The sequence below is a fragment of the Trichechus manatus genome, unplaced genomic scaffold (assembly GCF_000243295.1).
Source record: "Trichechus manatus latirostris isolate Lorelei unplaced genomic scaffold, TriManLat1.0 scaffold00018, whole genome shotgun sequence".
In the NCBI taxonomy this organism is placed as follows: Eukaryota; Metazoa; Chordata; class Mammalia; order Sirenia; family Trichechidae; genus Trichechus; species Trichechus manatus.
In genome coordinates, this window is record NW_004443954.1 from 6,202,416 (window position 1) to 6,225,759 (window position 23,344).

General features: G+C 40.6%; 1 protein-coding gene across 1 annotated transcript in view; it reads left to right on the forward strand.

Moving 5' to 3' along the window:
• EYA1 (EYA transcriptional coactivator and phosphatase 1) overlaps positions 1-23,344 on the forward strand; it is a 179,177-nt gene that overhangs the window by 14,702 nt on the left and 141,131 nt on the right. The window contains exon 2 of the mRNA XM_004372534.2: positions 12,163-12,240. Coding sequence (XP_004372591.2) covers positions 12,163-12,240 — 78 coding nt within the window. The remainder of the gene's footprint in view (positions 1-12,162; positions 12,241-23,344) is intronic.

Sequence of the window (23,344 nt, forward strand, 5' to 3'; positions counted from 1 at the left end):
ACCCTGTGGAGCACAGTTTACTTTGACATACATGAGGTTGCCATGAGTCATAGTCAACTCAGGGGCAACCGCTTAAAGGTTATTGTTGTATCTCCATGTGAGGGAGGGATATTCTCCTTTGAGATCCCTCACATCACTGAGCAGCCTTTACAGGTACTCGGTACCTGAGGTATGCAGTAAGTGCTTGCACAACCAATACACATTGGGAGTAGGATTTATGTCCGGATGCTCCTGTGTGTTGGTGAAGACTAGGAAAGGAGTATGATCTGAGATGTAAATTTGGTAGGTTGATTACATTGTAGGCAAGTTAACCATTTTTCCATATTGATATGATTGAGGTTCTGAGTCTGAGCCAGCTCATCTGCTTCCAATCTTCATACGCTAGTTTATTTTACCATCAGCTAATTTGCAACATATACCGATACACTTTTATTCAGTTCTCTGGCATCCTGGGACTTTCATATTGCTGTGCTGTGTGCTGATTGTTCTGCTCTCCATCAGAGGCATGATTAAGGATGATAAAACTCTAATTCGAAAATGTCTGACTTTTCAGTGCTTTTATAAAAGGTAGGGTGATTAAAGAAATCTGAAACTAGCTGTGTGACCTTGGGCAAGTTATTTAACATTTTTAAGTTATAGTTTTCTCATCTTTAAAATGGGGCAGTTGTAACAAGTATATCATAAAGTTGCTATGAGGAACAAATGAGCTATTGCTTATAACGTGCTTAGCACAATGCCTCTCATGTGGTAGGTGCTTAGTAAACATAAACTACTTTTTTATTGTAACCTTTCCATTCTAAAATTCTGCTTAAATATTGTTCATGTCATAAATTGAGAATATTGTTACCTGAATTTGTAAAATTGGGGCAGTCTTTTCATACTAGTGTGCCATGCTTTCATTATTATAGTAAGCTAAGAATATTTTTGGTTGGGTGAAACTCCACTTTGGGATCTACATGTACGTATGCGTTAAAACTCATTGAATGGCACAATTAGGATTTGTGCATTTTGCTAAATATAAATTTACTTTAAAAAAAAGAGCCATAAGAAAAAATGAACTTTAAGTAATAATATATATGCTAAAGTGTTTAGGGGAAGTGTATTGTGTCTGCAAGGAAACCCTGGTGGCATAGTGGTTAAGTGCTATGGCTGCTAACCAAAAGTTCAGCAGTGTGAATCCGCCAGGTGCTGCTTGGAAACTCTATGGGGCAGTTCTACTCTGTCCTATGGGGTTGCAATGAGTCAACAGTGCAATGTGTCTGCAACTTATTTTGTTTATTTTTGTGCCAAAAACTTTGTCTGTAGGCTGAGGAAATTAACACGCCACAAATATATTTAATGCTGATTTTTACATATGAACATTGTTATGTTTATTAAAATACAAATTTTCTTGTCTGTTAATTCACAGTAAGTTTTGTCATTATACACTTTCTCAATCAACAGATTAAAAATAGGCTATTATTGGGGTTCGGAAATATTTTGATGTTAGAAAGAGGGTTTCATTCCCAGGAAGGTTGGAAGCCACTGATAGAAACAAAAGTGCTCTCAGAGTTCAGAAGAAAGAGCTCTTCAGCTTGCTGAGGTCTGGACAGGCTTCAAGGAGGTGATGGAATCAGGTGGGTGTTGGGACATGGGTAAACTCTGAATAGGTTGAGAAGAGATGGAATGCAGTCTAAATGAGGGAACAATGGGAACAAAGGTAGGATAGTTTGGGAGACTGTGAGGAGACCAGCTTAGCCTAAGAGGGAATTGATAGTAGATAAGGATGCAAGGATCAGCTTGAGCCAAACTGTGGAAGCCCCTGGATACTAGCCTAAGGAATTCGGACTTCATCCTGGAGTCAGTAGAGAATCCACTGAATATTCTCAGCCGGGGATGATATGGTGACTAACATTTCTCGTCTACCATGCATACGCTTAAGTTCAAGTTTAGTCTGTATGGGTTCATGTGGTTTTCATAAGGCTGTACAAGGTATGCTGTTTTGAAGAGCTAATATTTTTCTACCGTCTTTTAAGAAAAAGAAGACATCTTAAAATTTGGAGGGATAATTATCTTATACCAGACATAGAGCCAGTCCAAACATAAGAGGATTTCTCATTTTCCAAAAGGAAATTGACCAAAGAAAAAACACTTAGTTCATGGATATATGTACACTTTTAGATGAAGAGGAAATAGTTAAATGGCTACTTATATTTAATTTATTAATTCAATTATATATATTTAAAATATCATGTCAAATAAAATATATACATTTTAAAATTTTGCTGATTTGTACCTTCATATTTCATGCACCAATTTTATTCATTCTCTTCACATGTCTCTGGTATCGCTTAATGCCATGTTTTGAGTCATCTGATACAGTTTTTAAAAACATACATTTCCACTTCAGCCTCATGGTTTGAGAGAGTATTTGTTGAATCTGAGTGATACTGTTATTGGATCCAAACCATAACGTAACATTACAATGGCTGTGTTTTGCTTTTGTCTTATATGTTTGTGACCTCTACAGCATAATCATTTGCCATATTACTTTATAAAGTAAATGCTTATTTACAGTAATATCCAATACTTGTCTTTGCGTCATCATACCCCATGAATAATAATTAAATCAATGCTAATTTTAAACCTCCCCCCCACATCCCCACCTTTTTTCTTACTGATTCGGGCAGGGTCCTTTTTAAACATACAGAAACTCCAGTGATGGGCATTATTTTAGGCTAATGTGTCTTCTCCAAAGAGTACTCTGTTCAAAATAACATGACTGACGTATGTGCTGTAAGGGAGAGACTGCAAGCTCCTGCCCAGAAGTCGTCTGAGTGTAATCTGGGGGAGTAAAGCATCGTCTCATGTTCGAGCACATACAGTATTTTAATTGCCCTGTGCAATGTGCCTACTGTCATGAGGTCAATTGTAATTTGTTTTTTTTTAAGTCAGTTGCATATTTTTTCCTTCATCCATTCCCTTAATAAATTTTGACTTTTGACTGTGTATCAAGCATTGTGCTAAGTTCTGTAGGGATATAAAAATGTTAAAAGATGTAGGTTTTACCATAAGGAAATGTATAACATTAAAATGGGTAACACTATGGAATGTGAATTGAGGTAGACTAGGCTGTGTGTTCTAAAGGAGGTACAAACTCAGATTGATGACTCAAGGAAGACGAAAACCACACCTGCCTGAGTAATAGATCAAGGGAAGACTTAACGAAGTAAATGAGATTTTGGTTGAACTTTGAAGGACCTGTGGGATTTAGTCAGGTGGAAATGTTATAGGACATTTTGTCAGAGAGAATGACCCCAGTGAAACTGGGGGCTTGAGGAAGCATTGAACAGCTTGGTAGGCCAGTTTGGTTGAAGTGTTTTCTGCATATGGTGCTTTATCTGTAAAATTGGGATAATGGTGTCACACAGGCAAGTTAGGACAGTTAACCCACTGCCATCAAGTCAATTCTGACTCATAGCAACCCTATAGGACAGAGTAGAACTGCCCCATCGGGTTTCCAAGGAGCGGCTGGTGGATTTGAACTGCCGACCCTTTGGTTAGCAGCCGACCTCTTCACCACCGTGCCACCAGGACTCCAGTTAGATAAGACCGTATATTTTAAAGTGTCCTTGAAAATTGTTAGTTGTTGTCAAAGTGTATATGGAAAACATGGGAAGTAATGGAAAAACAGAAAGTTTGGTGTTAGGATGTCGAGGGCCTTGAAAACATGGTTAAGGGATGGGAAATGTGGAGCCTACGGAAAACCTCAGAGCCAGGAATGACTCACTGAAATCTAGGCTATGGAAAGATTATTCTCACTCAGGCAAGCAGAGAAAAGACAGAAAGAAAAACCAACCAACCAACACAGAAAGGAGGGAAGAAAGAAAGTAAGAAAGAGACTGACAAAGAAAAAAGAAGATGATTGTGAAAAATTGGTGTTGCTGTCTGTTGGCTCATGGCAACCCCATGCACAACAGAATGAACCATTGCCCAGTGCTGTCCCATCTTCACTATCGTTGGTATGCTCGAGTCCATTGTTGTGGCCACTGCGTATTTTGATACTTTCCAACTAGGAGACTCATCTGCCAGCACCGTATTGAACTGCATACTGTCGTGATCAGGAGGGTTTTTATTGGCTAGTTTTTGGAACTGGATTTCCAGGCCTTTCTTCCTAGTCTGTCTGAATCTGGAAGCGCTGCTAAAACCTGTCCACCATGGGTGATCTTACTGGTATTTGAAATACTGTTGGTATAGCTTGCAGCATCTTAGCAACACGCAGGCTACTGCAGTATGACAAACTGACAGATGGGTGGTGGTAGGAAAGATTAGAGTGGTGGAAATTCTAGATCTGGCAGTAGGATGTGATGAAAGAGAAGGTAGGAGAATCTCGGTGAAAATGAAACTTCCAGAGTGATAATGTAAAAAGATACAACCACCAATTGGAACAAGGTAATGATTTTATATTTGAGCAGATTGAGTTTGACATTTATTTAGACAAGTACATTATACAATTGGGATGTGGGGATTGACTCCCTTGAAAAAGTTGTGGATGTGGATAGAGATTTGGGAGTTGTCGACATGAAGGTGGTTTTTTAAAAACCATGGTAATGAAGGGAGCCCTGGTGGCACAGTGGTTACAGTACTCAGCTACTAATGTAAAGGTCAGTGGTTTGAACTCACCGGCCACTCTGCAGGATGAAAGATGTGACAGTCTGCATCTGTAAAGATTTACAGCCTTGGAAACGCTACAGGGCAGTTTGTTCTTTAGGGTGGTTATGAGTCAGAATCAACTTGACGGCAATGAGTTCGGATTTTTTTTTTTTTTGGGGGCAATGAAAGAAACGATTGTGAGAGAAAATGCAAACAGGTAAGAAGGAGGTTGAATTATATAGCTATAGAGAAGAAAGGACATCGAGAGAAAAAAGATACGTATGAGGGAAAAGGGGAAATATTGCTGTGTTGTATTGATCAGTGATGGGAAAAGTGGCAAGAAGGAAAGCACATTCTACAGAAGAATTAAACAGTCAGGATGGAGAAAAGTTTGAGTTGGGCCATTTAGAAGAGTCATTTTAGTAAAATAGTAGCTATAAAAGGGGTGATGCGAAAGATTAAAGAGAGAGAACAGGTGATAAGGATCTGAAGGCAAGTTTTCGAGAAATTTGGTGATGAAAGAAGGGAGAGAAGACAGCTGGAGAAACCATGGTTGAGAGAAGACTGTAGAAACATTGGGCAGGGGGACCTGTCTGTTTTTTGTAGGTGGAAAAGAAGTTGCCTTTTGAGATGGAATGATTGAAGATGTTGAGAGACCAAATAACCAAATGATGGAGTATCATAAAAACTAAAACCAAACCAATTGCCATCAAGTCTGTTCCAACTCATGGTGGTGTTACGTGTGTCGGAGTAGAACTGTGCTTGATAGAGTTTTCAGTGGCTGATTTTTCAGAAGTAGATTGCCAGGCCTCTCTTCTGAGGCACCTCTGGGTGGACTGAAAGCTGGGGAAATGTTGCAGGAGGATAATTGAAAGATTTCATGCAGTTTCCACATTAGGTGAGGTCGTGTTTAAAATAGGTGAGAGCGCGTGCTAAGAAAACGGGGAATGAGGCTGGTTCGGGGCTTGAGGAAAGTGGAGAAGATTCCACAGAAACGGTTTCAGGTGGTTGACGAGAGATGGAAAAGGGATTGTTAAGCAGTAGGATGGCTCAAGTGAATATAGAAAACATTGAATTTAGTGTGCTCAGTCAGCTTGTCCGTTGTGACTTCCACCACCGTCTCCACAATATATAATAGCAACAGGCGAGTGAACAGCCAGAGGTTGTCACTGCTGGTATTGGAGCTTGGCCAAAAGGATGCTTAGGAAAGGGAAATGACACAGAGTCTAGGGTGGTAGCTAGAAATCACTTGCCCTGGGTTCCAGGCGAGGTGAGGAAGGCTAATGAAGCTGGAGTGGGAGGACCAGTAGTTCTGATTAGCATCAAGAGTAAGTCTGGCAGAACGGAGGCAATGAAGCAGGTAAAAGGTGACATTTCTTAGAGGTAATGCAGTTCTGTGGGATGGTGTAGCTGAACTGTTTAATAGTCAACATGGAATGAAGGTAGAACTCGCTGAGGCAGAAGAGGTGACGGAATCATACGGAGTATTAGAGGAGTGACAAGCTGAGATTCTGAAGTCCCTGAGCATTGTAAAACCAAAACCAGTCGCCATTGAGCCAGCTCTGACTCATGGTGACCCCATGTGTGTCATAGTTGAACTAAGCTCCCAGGGTTTTTTCAATGGCTTATTTTTCAGTAGATTGCCAGGCCTTTCTTCCAAGGTACCACTGGGTGGACTTGAATCGCCAACCTTTCAGTTAGCAGCCGAGCATGTTAACCATTTGTACCACCCAGGGACTCCTTGAGCATCATCCAAAACCCATTGCCGTTGAGTCGATTCGAACTCATAGCGACTCTGTAGGATGAGGTAGACCTGCCCCATAGGGTTTCCAAGGCTGTCAGTCTTTACCGAAGCAGACTGCCACATCTTTCTCCTGTGGAATGGCTGATGGGTTTGAACCACTGAGTCTTTCGGTTAGCAGCTGAGCACTTAACCATTGCACCACCAGGGCTCCCTCTAAGCATCATAGTAGGAAACAAAATAGAAAGGAAGATGGAGTGTGCGCCCAGCAAAGACAAACTGTGATAAGTATTATAGAGTGAAGAAAAGTTGTAAGATGAACTTAGACATTGCCTGGGTAGGACCAGTCGCTCACCCAGGCAGGTGCCTTCACCGTGTATTTCCTGGGTGAATTCTTTATAACCCAGAGGCTGGCTCCCAGTCTAGCAGTCAGAGATGTCCTTTGGGGTGAACTTGCTTTAGTTGCCCTCTTAATTTATGGTGAGAAATATAACTAATCAAATGGCTGAATACTTCTCTGACTGGCCCATTATCTCCCTACAGATATATTTACATGGCCTCCCTTGAAAGTATAACCAGAAGTTGCTTGAGGAACATGGAGTCATGGTGTGATGGGTTAGTTGGATGTTCTTGGTAGCTAATGGCACCAAACCCCAGTGGTCTGATAGATTTGTCTCTATTTCAGTTTACGCTGAAGGAAGATAGGTTTCTTATTTTCCTGGACTAGCCACAGTACAGTTATCCCCAACAGTGCTAGAGAGAGAAGACCACATTTTCTCCTGGAATCCCCAATCACAATCGCCATGTACAACATCTTCCTCTTCTAGCCTTTTCTTCAGAAAGAGTATGCAATGATTATAATTACTGAGATGTAAGCTTTCTTAATATAATCATGATTTAGTCCTGCCTTCTTGAGTTACGGCCAAGTTACCTTTATTTGATTTTGGCAATGTCCTCGCGGTTGATCTTATACAAGTCAGTGAACTTTATATTCTTTTCCTAATTTTGTTTCCAGAGGCTAAGCTTAACTTTAGTGTGAAGTTTATGATAGATTTTTTCTCAGTTATCGGTATTTTAAGAAACACTTCAATTTTTTAATAATTAAAGACATGATAATATCTATAAATCTATAGAAATAGAGCAACTATAAAAGCTTGAACTCTGGACCTGGCAGAGTGCTAAGTGATTTATAAACATTATCTCAGTTTATCTTCACATGAGTATATTATCCCCCTTTCACAGATGAGGAAGCTGAGGTACTCATAAGTTAAGTAACTTACCCCAGGTTTACGTTATTAATTATAGCAAAATTGGATTGAAATTCATTTGATTATTCCAAAGCGGGAGCTTTTAACCCCTTTTTCTGTATCGCTCCCTGGTAATAATACTACCAGCTAGAATGAAGAAAGGCATTCAGTACAGCAGGAATAGAACACTGCTGCTGTCACTGCTAATGATCACGATAAAGATAGTTTCACGTCCGACTTTATACCAAGCACTTTACAGAAATTTTTATGAATTCTTGTTGCATTCCTATCATGCAGACATCATTTTTTCACTTTAGATATGAGATAATTAAATTCAAAGAGATCAAATAATTTTTAGAAAGTCATATAGCAAGCACCTGGGTTCTGTGACTCTTAACACTGAACTCCAAACGCATTAGTGGATGAAAGTTTGCATCATACCTGGAGACTAGCAAGTTACTTGGTGTAGCTCAGGCCTAGAGCCGCCAAGTAAAGGAGCTGGGCGAACCAGGGAGATTAAAGCGGCAAAGGGAAATTCCGGAATATCTTTAAAGGATGAGTAGGTCCTCAACTAGAAGAAAGTCCTAGTGATCTACTCCTGAAAAATCCGCCAGTGAAAACCATATGGAACACACTAATCTGATCCCATTTTGCATGGGGTCACCTGACTCAGCAGCTAACAGCAGATCCTTAAGTATCAGATAAGAAGTTGGAAACATGAGTAGTGGATAAAAAAGAGACTCTTGAGTGGGGGCAAAAAAAATAAAAGTGCTGTTTTCTGATAGACTGAAGACGTAAAGAAGAAAAAAATGTGGACATAAAATAATACTGCAGTTCTTTAAAGGAGAATAGATCATTTATAGAGTTTTTCTTTTCAGATAGGTGGCTTCAGCATAATAGTTGTTCTTAAACGTGACCAAAACTTAAAAATGCAGTCCGGTATTTTTCAATTCAAAATCTTGGAGAGAGGCTCTGTTATATCATCTACGGTGTATTTATAAATGGGATAGCGCTGGTGAGGATGGATAAAGTTTCCGTAGCTGGGGCTTATTCTTGTCTTTTTAACTTTTGTGTGGGTGACTGTTTGGCAATGACAAAGCCAGAAGTCATCCCCGTTCCTTTGACTGTTGTTCAGAACTATTTTACATCACAATAAATCACCAGTTTGTTTAGCATCAGGTCCCTGGTGATCAAAGTATTCAATTCCAGTACCTGATAAAATCACGAATATCCTGATGGTTACTTTACGTGCATCCTCTTCAACAGTGAGGCCTTTTTAAAAGTTGGATTCATTGGGAAAAGGGAGTCTTTATTCCTTAGTGTATATACGGGTATATATAGACAATGACAAAAAGCTATGTGCTTGGGGCCTAAAAGAAAAAGTATCCTCTTCCTTTCTCTTCTACTCTTTTTCGCCTAGTTAGTTTTAATGGAATTTCAAGTATAATTGAATGTGCCTCTTGGGAGTGAAAGCTACATTTAGTTTAGCCTGATCATATGGAGAATAGCTGAGCTAGGTTTTAAGGGGACAGGAGTAGGAGTGGTTTTGCAAAGTAACCTTATAGTCCAATCTACAGAGTCCATAGACCTTAGCTTTGGCAAAGACTTTAGAAGCAAATGGGGCTAACATCTGGTGCAGTGGAGGGATTTCTCCCTCTCCGTTCTCCCCTGCCACTTGGTCGTGAAACTTCTAGTTGAGATAAACTAGTGCGTTCACTAGGCTGGAAAGTCTGCTGCTCTAAGAGGGCAGGGACTGTACAGGGACTTTGCTTTCCACTGTGTCAGCCGTTTGTGTCCCTGGGCCCTGTTTCCTTGCTCTGTTGCAGAGCAGCTGTAATTATTAGAAAGTGCCACTCCTTGCCATTTCTTCAGCCCTTGCTCCTGGGCCTGGGAGTCATAACCAAACCAGTTACCTTCAGGCTGACTCCCACTCAAGGCAACTCCGTGTGTGTGAGAGTAGAACTGTGCTCCGTGGGGTTTTCGTTGGCTGATTTTTCAGAAGTAGATCACCTGGCCTTTCTTCCAAGGTCCTCTGGATGGACCCAAACCTCCCACCTTTCAGTTAGTAGCTGAGTGTGTTAACCATTCGTACCACCTCCTGGAGTCATACACAACCAAAATTAAATCCCATTTCTGCCACTTGGTGTGAGACCTTGGGTGATTTCCTGACCCCTCTGAGTTTTAATTAAAGGGTCTGTGAGCTGTGTTCTGAGACCTATTGCTAGAGTTGTTTAAAGGATTAATTATCTATAAAGAATGACATATAGTAGGCACTTTACACGACTTATTCCCATTGGGCCTAATTCTAATCTTTTGCTCACTGTGATATGTTTGAGTCTGAGTTCAGAATCCCAGTGGTGATCTGTCCAGTACAGAGTAAAATAAAACTGTTACTTTATATGTACAGGGAAGCATGTGATTTCTTTTTTTTATTGGTAGTTTGTTTTTTTTCCCCCTTTGATCCTTGTTTTTGTTTCTTTTCTTCCATTGTGGAGTGGTGCAGACGGTTAAGTGCTGGGCTGCTAACCAAAGGATTGGCCATTCGAACAGACCCAGAGGTGCCTTGGAAGTAAGGCCTGGCAATCTTCCAAAAGATCACAGCCTTGAAAACCTTATGGAGTAGTTCTACTCTGTAGGCATGGGGTCACCATGAGTTGGAATCCACTCAACAGCAACTAACAACAGTACAATATATAGAGCGTAAAATTTGTCATTTTAACCATTTTTAAGTGTACAGTTCAGTGACATTAATTATATAGTATTCACATGTTGTACAGCCAACACCACTGTCATTTCCAGAACTTTCCCAGCATCCCCAACAGAAACTTTGTGCTTATTAAGCAATAACTCCCCATTCCCATCCTCCCCCAGCCCCTGCTAACCTCTAATCTATTTTCTGTCTCTGTGCGTTTATATATGAGTTCTTTTTAGGGGAGGTGGGCTGTGATGTGGATAACTGAACAGGAAACTTCAGAACTGTACACAAGCAGTGGCATACTTGCCTTCCTAAAGCTATGTCAGTATCATGATTGGAAAGAGAGATCATTAGGGTGCCTGGTGGCATGGAGGGAGAAGGGAAATGCAGGCTTATGTCAGAATGTATTAGCATCAGCTAAGACTGTTAACCCAAAACAACTGGCAGAAAAGTGGAACTTCAGTTATACTGTTGTTTGGTCTGCATTGAAATAATCAGGCAGAATGATTTCCGTTAGACTCCCTGTTTCTTTCTTTTTTTTTTTAAACCTTGTAAGGAAACAATCTAAATAATTAATTTTTTTGTAAGTGACTATCTCATGCATCTATTAATAGTGCTTATTTTAAATATACCCATGGCATTAGTAAAATATTAGGAGGCCCAGGAGCTGCAGGGAGAATTTGTCCTTTGCCATATGTTTATAAGAGATTGGCAATGTTGAGAGAAGAAAAACCTGCATTATCTCCATCTTATAATAGGTATTTACTTTGTGAGAGGAGGCTTCCCAACTATTTTATTGTTGGAGACTTCATTTTGGAAAACACATTATTAATTTTTAGATGGCTTTTAAGATATTCTTGCATTATTCCTGAACACCTGTTAATACAGACAGCCTCACCAGTGTAGGCTAGACAAATTCCAAAGATGTCACCTCAGCACTAGTTTCTAAGGAAAACGGGGATGTTACCTTTTCACTTAAAAAAAAATTAAAACCAGAAAACAGGATGATCAAATGTTCTGAGTTGGTCTGGCTTTTCTGTTTTGTAGGAGTGCAATAACATCGTCACTGTATCGGGGGCTGTTTATTTTGTAGAACCTATAACATAAATCTACATGTTATTGTTTCACAGCCCAAAGGGACTTTACCAAAGATCACATAGATCTTCTGAAAACTGTCTGCTATCAGTATTATTTTTAATGGAATTTTTTTTTCTGCCTCATTTATGTTTTTGGTACTAAGTGTACTTAAAATATTGACAAATTGATTGGTATGACTGGGTGGCAGTAATCCAGTAAATTGAGCACTCTGTTTTTCAGCCATACTGGATAACTAGAAAGTGTGTGTGTGTGTGTGCGTGCGTGCGTGCGTGTGTGTGTCTGCCTGCCCTTAAACATCATGAAAACCTGCTGGTGTAAAGGACAGTCACATATTTTCCACTTCTTTGAGTCTTTTTGGTCTATCCTTTTGACTCTGTTTGGCCAAATAACAGAATTTTTTTCTCCAATGTCCACATGTTTACATTTTAGGAGAGAAGTTATTTATTAATAAGCAGTTTAGTAAATATGTAAGGTAACAATGCATTTAATTACTTTTAGTTTAAAGAATTTCTTTTAAAGGGTAAATTGTCACAATGGATCATTTCCTTAGGGAGAAAAAAAAAAAACTTCACACGAGTGTTTTTAAAAAATATTCTATTAGGAATTTTAATCTGATTTATATTCAAATAGGAAAGGATTGTTTTTTAAAACGATTTTTATATCACCATTTTGAATGTTTCATCTTCTTTACTATGCCTTTACAAATAACTATCAATTCGATGTATGATATCTGTTGTTTATTTTTGTAGTTAAAACAGAGCCAATGAGCAGCAGTGAAATAGCTTCAACAACAGCAGACGGGTCTTTAGACAATTTCTCAGGTTCAGGTAAGGAATAAATATTAGATTTTGGGATTAATACTAAGTATTATTTTTCCTAGTTTATTATGTGTATATGTTGTTGCTGGGTGCCGTCCAGCCAGTTCCGACTCACAGCAGTCCTACGTACAGCAGAACAACACGCTGCCCAGTCCTGCGCCATCCTCACAGTCGTTGCTGTGTTCCGTGTTTGAGTCCGTTGTTGCTTATATAAGTATATACATAATACAGCTTTGCTCAGAGTCACATATTAGCAATTCTGATGTTTTTATTCAGTGTGATGAAGTGTTTACGGAAAATGTTGGTATCCTATAAAGGAGACAAGTCAGAAGGAGTTTTATTCTTAGCATTTCTTCCTCTAAATTCTCTTTATTATGTCAGCGAGTCTTCCCTTTTTCTCTCTCATTTGTGTATGATTTTTCCAATCTATCCAAGCTATCCTCCTAAACATTCAACTATAGATATAAATTAAACAGACTCTGTAAAGCAGAATGATAAATCCTTAAGTTAGCTTTTAATCTCTTTTACATTAATAAAGTCTGCCTCAAACAAACAAAATACCCGTGTTTCACATCAGGGATAATGAAATGACTAATAATAAAGTGGCAGTGATGATAAAGTGATTGCAAAGATGTGATTATATTTTTGCCAAGTTATCCTGCTTAGACTATATCAATTACAAATTATTTCTATTAGAAGTAATTCTTAAACTTTTTCACATTACTTGCTGCATTTATAAAACCACTTAAGTGGAAATGCTGTACTTTCATAAAATTGTGATTGATTTAACTGAGCCGTCAGGATCATTTATTTCATGTACACCACAACTAAGAGGACTTACCAGTCGATACAAAATGATAGATAGATGCCCAGCTTTTATAACAGTGATACCAGATGGAGAAAACAAGGAAATTACAAGGAGTGTTATACACATTACTTCTTATATAAAACATTTATTGAAATTTGACTTGTGTCAGGCAATATGCTCGGTACTGTTAGGGATTCATAGATGTATGAGAATGACCCTGGCTTGGGGCTTAATGGGCTGGGCAGTTGACCAAACCCTTCACAGTTCAGTTGGATAATGCCAGAGGGACACCCAGGGATCACCAAGAACACCCAGTAAAGGGGTCCAACAAGGTCAGGAGGGTAAAGGAAGGTACCTGGGGAGGATGCCTGCACTCAGCCTTAACAAACGAGTAGGAATAAAGCACATGTAGAATTGGGAGGGGGATACTGGATAGATAGGGCATTCTGTGGGAGGAGACCAAGGCACAGAGGGGTTGGTGTTTTGGAGGAACTGCTAATGGCTCAGAAACCCTGGTCGCCTTGTGGTTAAGAGCTATGTCTGCTGACCAAAGGTCGGCAGTTCGAATCCACCAGGCACTGCTTGGAAACTCTATGGGGCAGTTCTGCTCTGTCGTATAGGGTTACTATGGGTCAGAACTGACTCAACAGCAACGGGTTTGGTTTTTGCTAATGGCTTGGCATTCCTGGTGTGTACAGTGTGAGCAGTGAGGAACATGTTGGAAAGGGAGGCAGGGGCCAGAGTTGAAAGAGGCGTGTGTGTCCTGCATGGAGTTTGGATTTTATTCTGAGTGCAGTAGGGACGCGTCAAAGGCAGGGGTTACATGATCAGGTTCACAATACAGAAACATCACTCTGGTGGCAGGACAGATTGGAAGGGGTATAAACTGAAATGGAGAGACTAGAGATTTTTACATTAATTTGGGCAAGAAATACTGAAGACCTGAAGTAATGTGCTGGCAATGGATGTGGAAAATGGATTCAAGAGGTATTTATGAAGTAGAATTGATAGAAAAAGTTAAGAGAGAGCGGCTACAAGAGGAGCATGATTAAAAAAGAAATATGGTGCCCTCAGTTTGGGGTATGTTGAATGTGAGGTAACATCTACCTGAAGATGTCGAGTATTTTAAAATCGGGAGCTTAGGAAAGACCTGGAATGGAAATTTTGCAAGTGTGTAGGAGGTTAAACCTGAAGAGTGGGAGTGCGAGGTTTAATAGGGATGAAGACAGAACCCAGGGAAAACCAGCATCTAAGAGATGGACAGAGAGTGTAAATGAAAACAGAAGTGACTGGGAGAAGAAGGAAGGGTGACGACGCAGAAGTGAGGATGGGATAGAATTTCACAGAAGCACTGTCTGCATTGCAGATTGCTATAGAGCCATTCAAGATATTTTTTAAAATGATTTGAGAAAAGTGCTTACCAAGTGATAAAGCAAGTTATGAAAGAGTAATATGTTCAGTATAATCACGGTTTTGTTTAAAAAGGGGAGGATATTTATGTGTATATATGTGTGTATGTGTGAGTATTAATGGTGGCTGTCTGAATGGTAGAATATAATTTGAATTTATTTCTTCTGCTTTTATTTTTTTCCATTTTTTTTTTTTAACAATGCCTTTGTGTGTATTGGAGCACTGGTGGCACAGTGGTTAAGAGCTCGGCTGCTAACCGAAAGGTCAGCAGTTTGAATCCACCAGCCGCTTCCTTGGAAATGCTATGGGGCAGTTCTACGCTGTCCTGTAGGGTTGCTATGAGTCAGAATCGACTCGACGGCAACAGGTTTTTTTGGTTTTATGTATGTATTTATAATTAAAAAATAATAATAATGTTAAAGTGAAATTAAAAATCACTACAGAGAGATAATTAAAGTAACTTTAATGGATACCTATGGATAATACTGTTACATCATTGTTTTTCCAGATTTTGAAAACTATACTATGGTAAAGGAATTCCTTGTTTTTAGGAAATAAACACTGAAGTATTTATGAAAAAGGAACATCATATCTGCAGTTGCCCAAATGTGAGATATATGTATATGTATACACATATTTACATACAGAGGAAAGGACAAAGCCAGTGTAATAAAATGTTAACATTTAGGTGAAGGATATCTGGGAATTTTTTTTTTTTTTTTAATGATTCTTGTAGCTTTTCTGAAAGTCTCAAATTATGTCAAAATAAAAATTGAGCAAATGAAAATCATCTATGGATTCAGCTCCGGGGAGACCACTGAGGACATGCTGTAGCAGTATCAGAGGACTGGTGGGCTTTACTTCTCCTGTCCCCACTGGACCACATACCTCATTTTTGTGTCTCTAACGTAGTTCCTAGCAGATAGGATATGCTCATAAAGTTTATTTAATGAATGGATAATTTAATAAATAAGGTAAGGAAGTGACAACAGGGAAGAGAAAGTCTTTCAAGCACATAATCACAAAAGAAGGGAAAGAGAAGGTGGTTGTGCACTGCAGAGAGAGAGATAGGGTTGAGAGATGGCATTCAGAAGGCTGGGGTGGTTATATACTGCAGATGCAAACTTTATAGAGGTAGAGGTTAAAGGTGTTGGCAAATCAGGGATCCCATGATTGATGGAGGGAAGTCGTTGATACAACAACAGTGGCTTCAGTACCAAACAGAGGTAGTTGAGCTGAGAAAAGGAATGGTTCTTCTACTGAAGCATCAGGAAACAGGTATGGAAAGTAATGCAGATGCTTTGGGAGTGGAGATGATAGCAATGTGTTGAGGGAATTCCTCCCTGATTCCTCTGTTCAAAACCCTCCAAAGTCTCTTTGGCCTCCGACTAAAAGCTGCATCTTAACAATAGCCTAAAAACCCTGTTGCCATCTGGCTTCAGTGACCTCGATCACCTCATTGCTGGCCTCCCTTGCTTACTGCTGTTCCTCCAACATGCCAGACACGCTCCAATGTAGGGCCTTTGCCATGGTAGTCCTTTTGCTTGGCGAACTCTTCCTCGTAGATCTGCCTGATTCCCTCGCCACCTTCAAGACTTAGCTGAAATATCACCTCCTGCATGAGGCCCACCTTGACCACCTACTCACTGTTGCACAATTCTGCCTACTATTTTCAGTCTCTCAACTGATGGATTTTTTTTTTCCCTGTAACACTTAGAACCTTTCAAACTGTATTATTTATTAGCACATTATGTTTATTGCTTGTTCTTCACCCCCACCAAAATGTAAGCTACACAAGGGCAAGAATTGTTGTCTTGTTTTGTTCACCTCTATATCTCCAACACCAGAAACAGTACCTGGCACATATTAAGCACTAAAATATTTGCTAGATTAATTAACGAATACAGGAAGGAATGAAAGGTGATCTTTCCTTTTTCCTCTGAAGTGACTCAAAATATAAGTTTGGAGAAGATTAAAATGGAAGATGTGAGAAATGGGGAAATATGAGGCTGCTTAGAGGCATAAAGGGGGTGTTATGGAATGAATTGTGTCTCCCCCCAGAAATGTCTGTCAACTTGGCTAGGCCATGATTCCTAGTATTGTGTGGTTGTCCACCAGTTTGTGATCTGATATGATTATCCTATATGTTGTAAATCCTAACTTCTATGATGTTAACGAGGCAGGATTAGAGACAGTTATGTTAATGAGACAGGACTAAATCTACAGGATTAGATTGTATCTCGAGTCAATCTCTTTTGACATATAAAAGAGAGAAGCTAGCAGAGAAGAGAGGGACCTCATACCACCAAGAAAGAAGATCCAGGAGTGGAGCATGTCCTTTGGACCCTGGGGTCCCTGTGCTGAGAAACTCCTAGGCCAGGGGAGGAAGGATGACAAGGGCCTTGCCCGAGAGCCAACAGAAGGAGAAAACCTTCCTCTGGAGCTGATATGCTTAGTTTGGACTTCTAGCCTCTAAACTGTGAGAGAATGAATTTCTCTTTGTTAAAGCCATCCACTTGTGGTATTTCTATTATATCAGCACTAGATGACTAAGACAGGGGGATTGACGAGTTGACAGTAGAATGGAAGGTCCAAACGTGGCTGGAGCAAATGAAGATTTGGCCTTTATGGTGAGCAGTTTTTCTCTACAAGGGCTTAGCAACCCAGGTAAAAGGACAATTGGCTTGATCCAGGGTTGAGGAGGTAGGGCATGGGAGAATTTGAAGGCAAGAGAATTGAGGGTATTGGTAAGAGACTGGTTTAAAATATTCACGTATGTAGGATAGGTAGAGAAGAAAGTCAAAACAGGCTAATAAACGGAGAGAAAACAAAGATGTCAGGGCCCTGGGTGTCTTGATGAGATTGGAGAAAAAGGGAAATGAGAACAAAGGAGTGAAAGTTCTGGAAAGACGGGGTGTTCTTTCCTTAATCTCAAAACTCAGTAAGGCCTTCACCATGCACGTCTGTAGTTAGTTTTTGTGTTTCTTCAGTCCTCCTCACTACTTTCAGAATTATTGTTTAATGTCTGCCTTTCTGCTAAACTGCAAGAACAGAGATCCTGTTTTTCTTATTCACGGTTATAGTCCCTGTGGCCGTCAAAGTGTTGATCACATAGGAGATGTTTGATAAATGTTTGCTAAATGAATGAATCAGTTGGTCCATGTGATTGTGGTTTGAGATTGTGGAATAAGTGTGGAAGGGGGAAAAAAAGGTCCAGGATGTGGTCTTGAGCTTGATGGTTGAAGCAGAAGTCTAGAGCTAAGGGTTAGTCAGAAAGAGAACTGTTGGATGTATAACCCAAGATAACGTTGGAACTTGTCAGAAGACAGAGCCAAATGCTGAAGTTCTTCATAAATATGAGACAGCATCCAGGAGGTGAGACCTTTATGGAAGTGTTGAAGAGCTGTTAATGATCCTCAGGAAAGGAAGGACTTTGTGGGAGAGCAGAAAAATAATAGTTTGGAAGAAGCAACAGTGAGGATAAAGTATATATTTTCCAGTCTTTTTGATATCTGTAATTTGAGAGAATGAGCAGCCTCTACTTGGAAAAAAACAAAAATGTAGGAGACTTAGGACCTTGAGAAGGGCTTCACTGAAGGTGAAGAGAGAATTCACTGAAGAGGCTGAATCTATAGGGAATTTTGCTTTCCATACATTAATTCTGTGGACTTGGACCCAGAGGAAAGGACTAGGGGAGTTAGGGAGTTGGATAAATGAGCGGGAAGCATAGAGAACAATGGAGATGGACATTCTTACACTCTCTTTTACTTTTTTTTTCTTTTTTTAAATGAGTAAAGATCCAAAAATCCTGGCATGGTGGAGTGGCTGTGACCAGAGCTTAGGGTTTGTAGGAGAAAGAGGAGTCTGGACAAAGCAGTCTCCAAGCCTCTGCTGTTACCGCCATATTCCTTCTCCACAGTGGCATAAAGATTCCCATGCCCATAAAAATCCCCATTCTGACTGTTCTTAGTGTCTTGAGGAAATAGACAGCAAGGATGAAGTAGAAACAGAGCTGCTCTGCTGTTGGTAATAGCTGTCTCCACCTCTGTCCTTCAAGGAACCCTAGCATCTTAAAGTGTTAAGGAGGCATTGGGCTCACTCTTTGGCAGGGGAATCACTCAGATATCTTGGTGTGGGGAGACTGAAGGAGAGGGAATAGGTTTCGAAGTATGTGACTGAATTGAAAATTTTAAGGGTTACATGTTTTTAAAATAATAGTTATGTTCTGCTCATTTACTACTCACCAGTGAAAAGCAATATTTTAGTAATTGAAAATTTAAGAATTAAAAAAAAAAGTAGCCGTCAGGTTGATTCTGACTCATAGCAACCCTGTAGGACAGAGTAGAACTGCCCCACGGGGTTTCCAAGGAGCACCTGGTGGATCCGAATTGCCCACCTTTTGGTTAGCAGCCAAGCACTTAACCACTGCACCACCAGTGTGTCCTTAAGAGCAATAGGGGTTGAAAACAATGCATTTTTAGAGATTGCAAGATATCTTTGCCTGCTGCTTCTGCCATTTCCAATATGCCTAAGTTTCTTATTAATTTATTAAGTAAAATGTCCATTGATAATATTGATCATACAAAGTTGATGCCTGGTGGTATTTGAAAATTAGAAGTATAATCTCTTCTTCTGGAGGAGAAAAAGTACTCAGGAGTAACAAATTTTTTCTTTTAATTGTTCCTAAAAAGATAGAACTTTTAGGGTCTTATTAATTCATTTAACAATTATTTATTGAACACCTACTCTATACCAACCAACGTCCTAAGCAGTAAGAGTAGAGCAGTGAAAGGTAGAAAAGGTTCCTGACCTCATGGAGCTTTCATTCTTATGGGAAAGATAGATGATAAATAGCCAAGTGATAAATGTTAGTGTCCGCCACTCATCTGTGAGTTTGTCACGCTGTCGTGGCATTGCTGTGATGCTGGAAGCTATCCCACCAGTATTTCAAATACCAGAAGGGTCACCCATGGTGAACAGGTTTCAGCAGAGCTTCCAGACTAAGACTAGAAAGAAAGACCTGACAATCTACTTCTGAAAATTAGCCAGTGAAATCCCTATGGATCACAACAGAATATTGTCTGATATGTTGTTGTTAGGTGCTGTCCAGTTGTTTCTGACTCATAGCGACCCTGTATACAACAGAACGATAGGCTGCCCGCTCCTGCACCATCCTCATGATCATTGTTTTGCTTGAGCCCATTGTTGCAGCCACTGTCTGATATAGTGCTGGAATATTAGCCTCCTAGGTTGGAAGGCAGCCAGAATACAGAGTGGCCACAATAGTGGACTCGAGCATGCCAGCAACAGTGAAGAAGGCACAAGACCGGACACGTTTTGTTACATTGCACGTGGAGTCTCCATGAGTCAGAGCCAACTTGATGGCAACTAACAAGTGTTAGTGTACGTAAATAGGCAGTGAGAAGCGTTATGAAGAAAATGAAAGCTGATAACAATGTAATGAAAGAGTGGATGGCCTCTCTGAGGAGAGAACATCTGAGCAAAGATTTTAGTGAAGTGAGGGAGCAAGTTTGGATTAATTAAAACGTGACAGGAGGATAGTGGAGGGCTTTGAGATGAGAGTATTTTTTTTTTTTTTGTAATTCTTTTTTTTTTAATTGTACTTTAGATGAAGGTTTACAGAACAAAAGAACAAATAGTTTCTCATTAAACAGTTAGTACACGTATATATTGTTGTATGACAATGGTTAACAACCCCATGACATGTCAACACTGTCCCTTCTCAACCTTGGGTTCCCTATTACCAGCTTTCCTGTCCCCTCCTGCCTTCTAGTCCTTGTCCCTGGGCTGTTGTGCCTCGTTAGTCGTGTTTTGTTTTATGGGGCTGTCCAATCTTTGGCTGAAGGGTGAACCTCGGGAGTGACTTCGTTTACTAAGCTAAAAGGGTGTCTGGGAGCCATACTCTCGGGGTTTCTCCAGTCTCTGTCAGGCCAGTAAGTCTGGTCTTTTTTTATGAGTTAGAATTTTGTTCTACATTTTTTTCCAGCTCTGTCCAGGACTCTCTGTTGTGATCCCTGCCAGAGCAGTCAGTGGCGGTAGCCGGGCACCATCTAGCTGCACTGGACTCAGTCTGGTAGAGCCATGGTAGCTGTGGTCCATTAGTCCTTTGGACTAATCTTTCCTTGTGTCTCGTTTTCTTCATTCTCCCTTGCTCCCGAAGGGGTGAGACCAGTGGAGTATCTTAGATGGCTGCTCACAGGCTTTTAAGGCCTGAGAAACTACTCACCAAGGTAGAATGTAGAACATTTTCCTTATAAACTGTGTTATGCAAGTTGCGCTAGATGTTCCCCAAGAGACAAGGGTATTTTTAAAAGATCCCTGTCATGTGGGGAATGCACCATTGGCAGGTGAGTAGGGAGAGGGTTATGGGAGCAGGGAGACTGGCATTTCCCTGGGTCAGAAGAAAGATTAGCCTGTGTTCTAGAAGCAGCCACTAAGCCAGGAGTAAGTGTGCAAAGACTTTATTAGAGGAGAGGAGTGGAGGAGAGGGAAGGATGGTTAGGTTAGGTGGAAATGTCCTAGACCTCCTCCCAGTCTGACGACGTGTCAGCAAAGTCATCGAGAAATCCTCAAGCCAGAGTCGGCAGTCATTGGAGTCGCAGGTCTGCAGATACAGGCTGCCTTAGCATCCCTGACTCCTGCAGTCCTTGGCTGGGAACAGCCCGTGAGAAGTGTGGCCTCCTCACAGTTACGTAGGTGGACTGCAGAGCTTGGCAGCTTAGCCCTTGGTCAGTTACGCTCCTGCAGTGGGAGAGCAGAGAGATGCGTTCTCATGGTTGCCGTGATGATGGTGATTGAAATAGAGCTCAGAGAGACAGGCAGTGGGAGACTGTCAGATTTGGAATATGTTTTCAAGGGGCACCTGACTGGACTTATAGAAGAGTATTTGGGGTATGAGGAAAAGAGAAGAATAAAAAATTACGTCTAGATTTTGACCTGATCATCTGGGTGAATGATGTTGACAGGAATGAGATGGGAGCATGGTGGAGGAAAGAACTGAGGCCATGTTTACATTGAGTTTTCTGTTTTCCTTCCCAGTGGCTCCTCAAGCTTGCAAATATTATTTACCTTGGCCTCTTCTTTCCCTTCCTATGGTGTGATCTGGGGAGCTTCTGTAACTTACTGTATGTTAGAAGTAGAAGAATGAACTGAGTAGTCAGAAACAAATGCGGTAAAACAGAGATACCAACCAGTTGCCATGGAGTTGATTGTGACTCATGGCGACTCCATGTGTGTCAGAGTAGACTGTGCATTGTAGGGTTTTCACTGGCTGATTTTTTGGAAGTAGATCACCAGCTTTCTTCTAAGGTGCTTCTGAGTAGATTTGAACTGCCAGCCTTTCAGTTAACCTGTGTGTTAACCACTTGTACCACCCAGGGACTCCAAACCAAAGATAGAAAGGTATTAGTTGTCTGGATGTTCCCAAGGCTCTGTGGCATGGGTGATGTGGAGTTTATTCTCCGTGGTTAATGGGAAGATGACCATTTTATTGACCTTGATAAGTGATCTGGAGGCCTTCTCTTTGCTTTATTATTCTGGTCCCATGAAGTTTAAATTAATCCGAATTCCTGGATTACTGTTTAAAAAGTTAAGAGATTTTTAGGACAGTTAGGGAGAAAGCATTTGAGGTATGAGATGATAAATTCTTGACTTCAGGCCACACAGAAATTGCAGGGGTTTGGATTTAGAGAAAGCCCCAGAGATATGGCTTATTATTATGGCATATTAAATATTCAGTAATTTTATCTGCATATAGCAAGAGGCAGCAAGACACTTGGACAACTTCAGACATTCTTATTCACATTTATTTAATAAGGAATGCTGTTTACTGCTATTTATATTGCCATAGAGCTGAATCAGGTTTATTATGTATGTTTACAAATAGCTTAAAATAACCATATTTTAAGGTTTAAAAAGTCTGTTTTGCTTATGACTTAAATCTCACATTATCACTAAACAAATACGGTGTATTGATTGGAGCCCTGGTGGCACAGCGGTTAAGAGCTTGGCTGCTAACCAAAAGGTTGGAGGTTCGAATCCTCCAGCTGCTCCTTGGAAACGCTGTAGGGCAGTTCTACTCTGTCTCCTAGGGTTGCTATGAGTCGGAATTGACTTGATGGCAATGGGCTTGGTTTTTTTTTGGTTTGGTGTATTGATTACTTACCACATGCCAGGCCGTATCAGGTGCTGAGGAAACAAAAGAGAATTAAGAGGTCTTTGGTCCCAGAAGCTCATGGTTAGCAGAGGAAACTAACATCTATATGCTAACAGTAATGCAATGTAATAAGTGCAGTATTGCCAGTATTTACCAAGTTCCAAGAAAATGCAGTGAAGGAAGGCATTATGCTAAAGAGAAAGTGATGTTTTGGTCCCAGTGGAGGAGTAGGTGTCAAGCAGAAGGAGAAAGTGCATTACAAGGCAGAGACAGCCGTGAAAAGGCGCAGCATGTATGGGCAGTCTTGAAGTCCAGGGAGCTGGATGTTGCTAAACCCCAGAGGGAGCTGAGCGTGAATCTCTTTGTATACCACGCCAAGGAACGTATCCCAGGGATAATGTGAGCAATAGAAAGACTTTCAGCTGGAGAATGGACATGATGGAGTTTGTCATTTAAGAAGGCTCACTGTGGTGCGGTACTGAGGGTCAGAGGGTGCTGAGAGGACACAGCAAGACACATGGAAAGTAGCTGTAAGGCTATTGCAGTAGCCCAAGTGAGAGGATACGAGGATCTGAACCAGGACCATGAGATCGGGGTAGAATGTTCTGGACAAAGCAACAGGCAATTTCTAGATTAGGGAGGAGTCGATGACTTAAGGAACCTGATGGCGCAGTGGTTAAGAGCTTGGCTGCTAACCAAAAGGTCAGCAGTTTGAATCC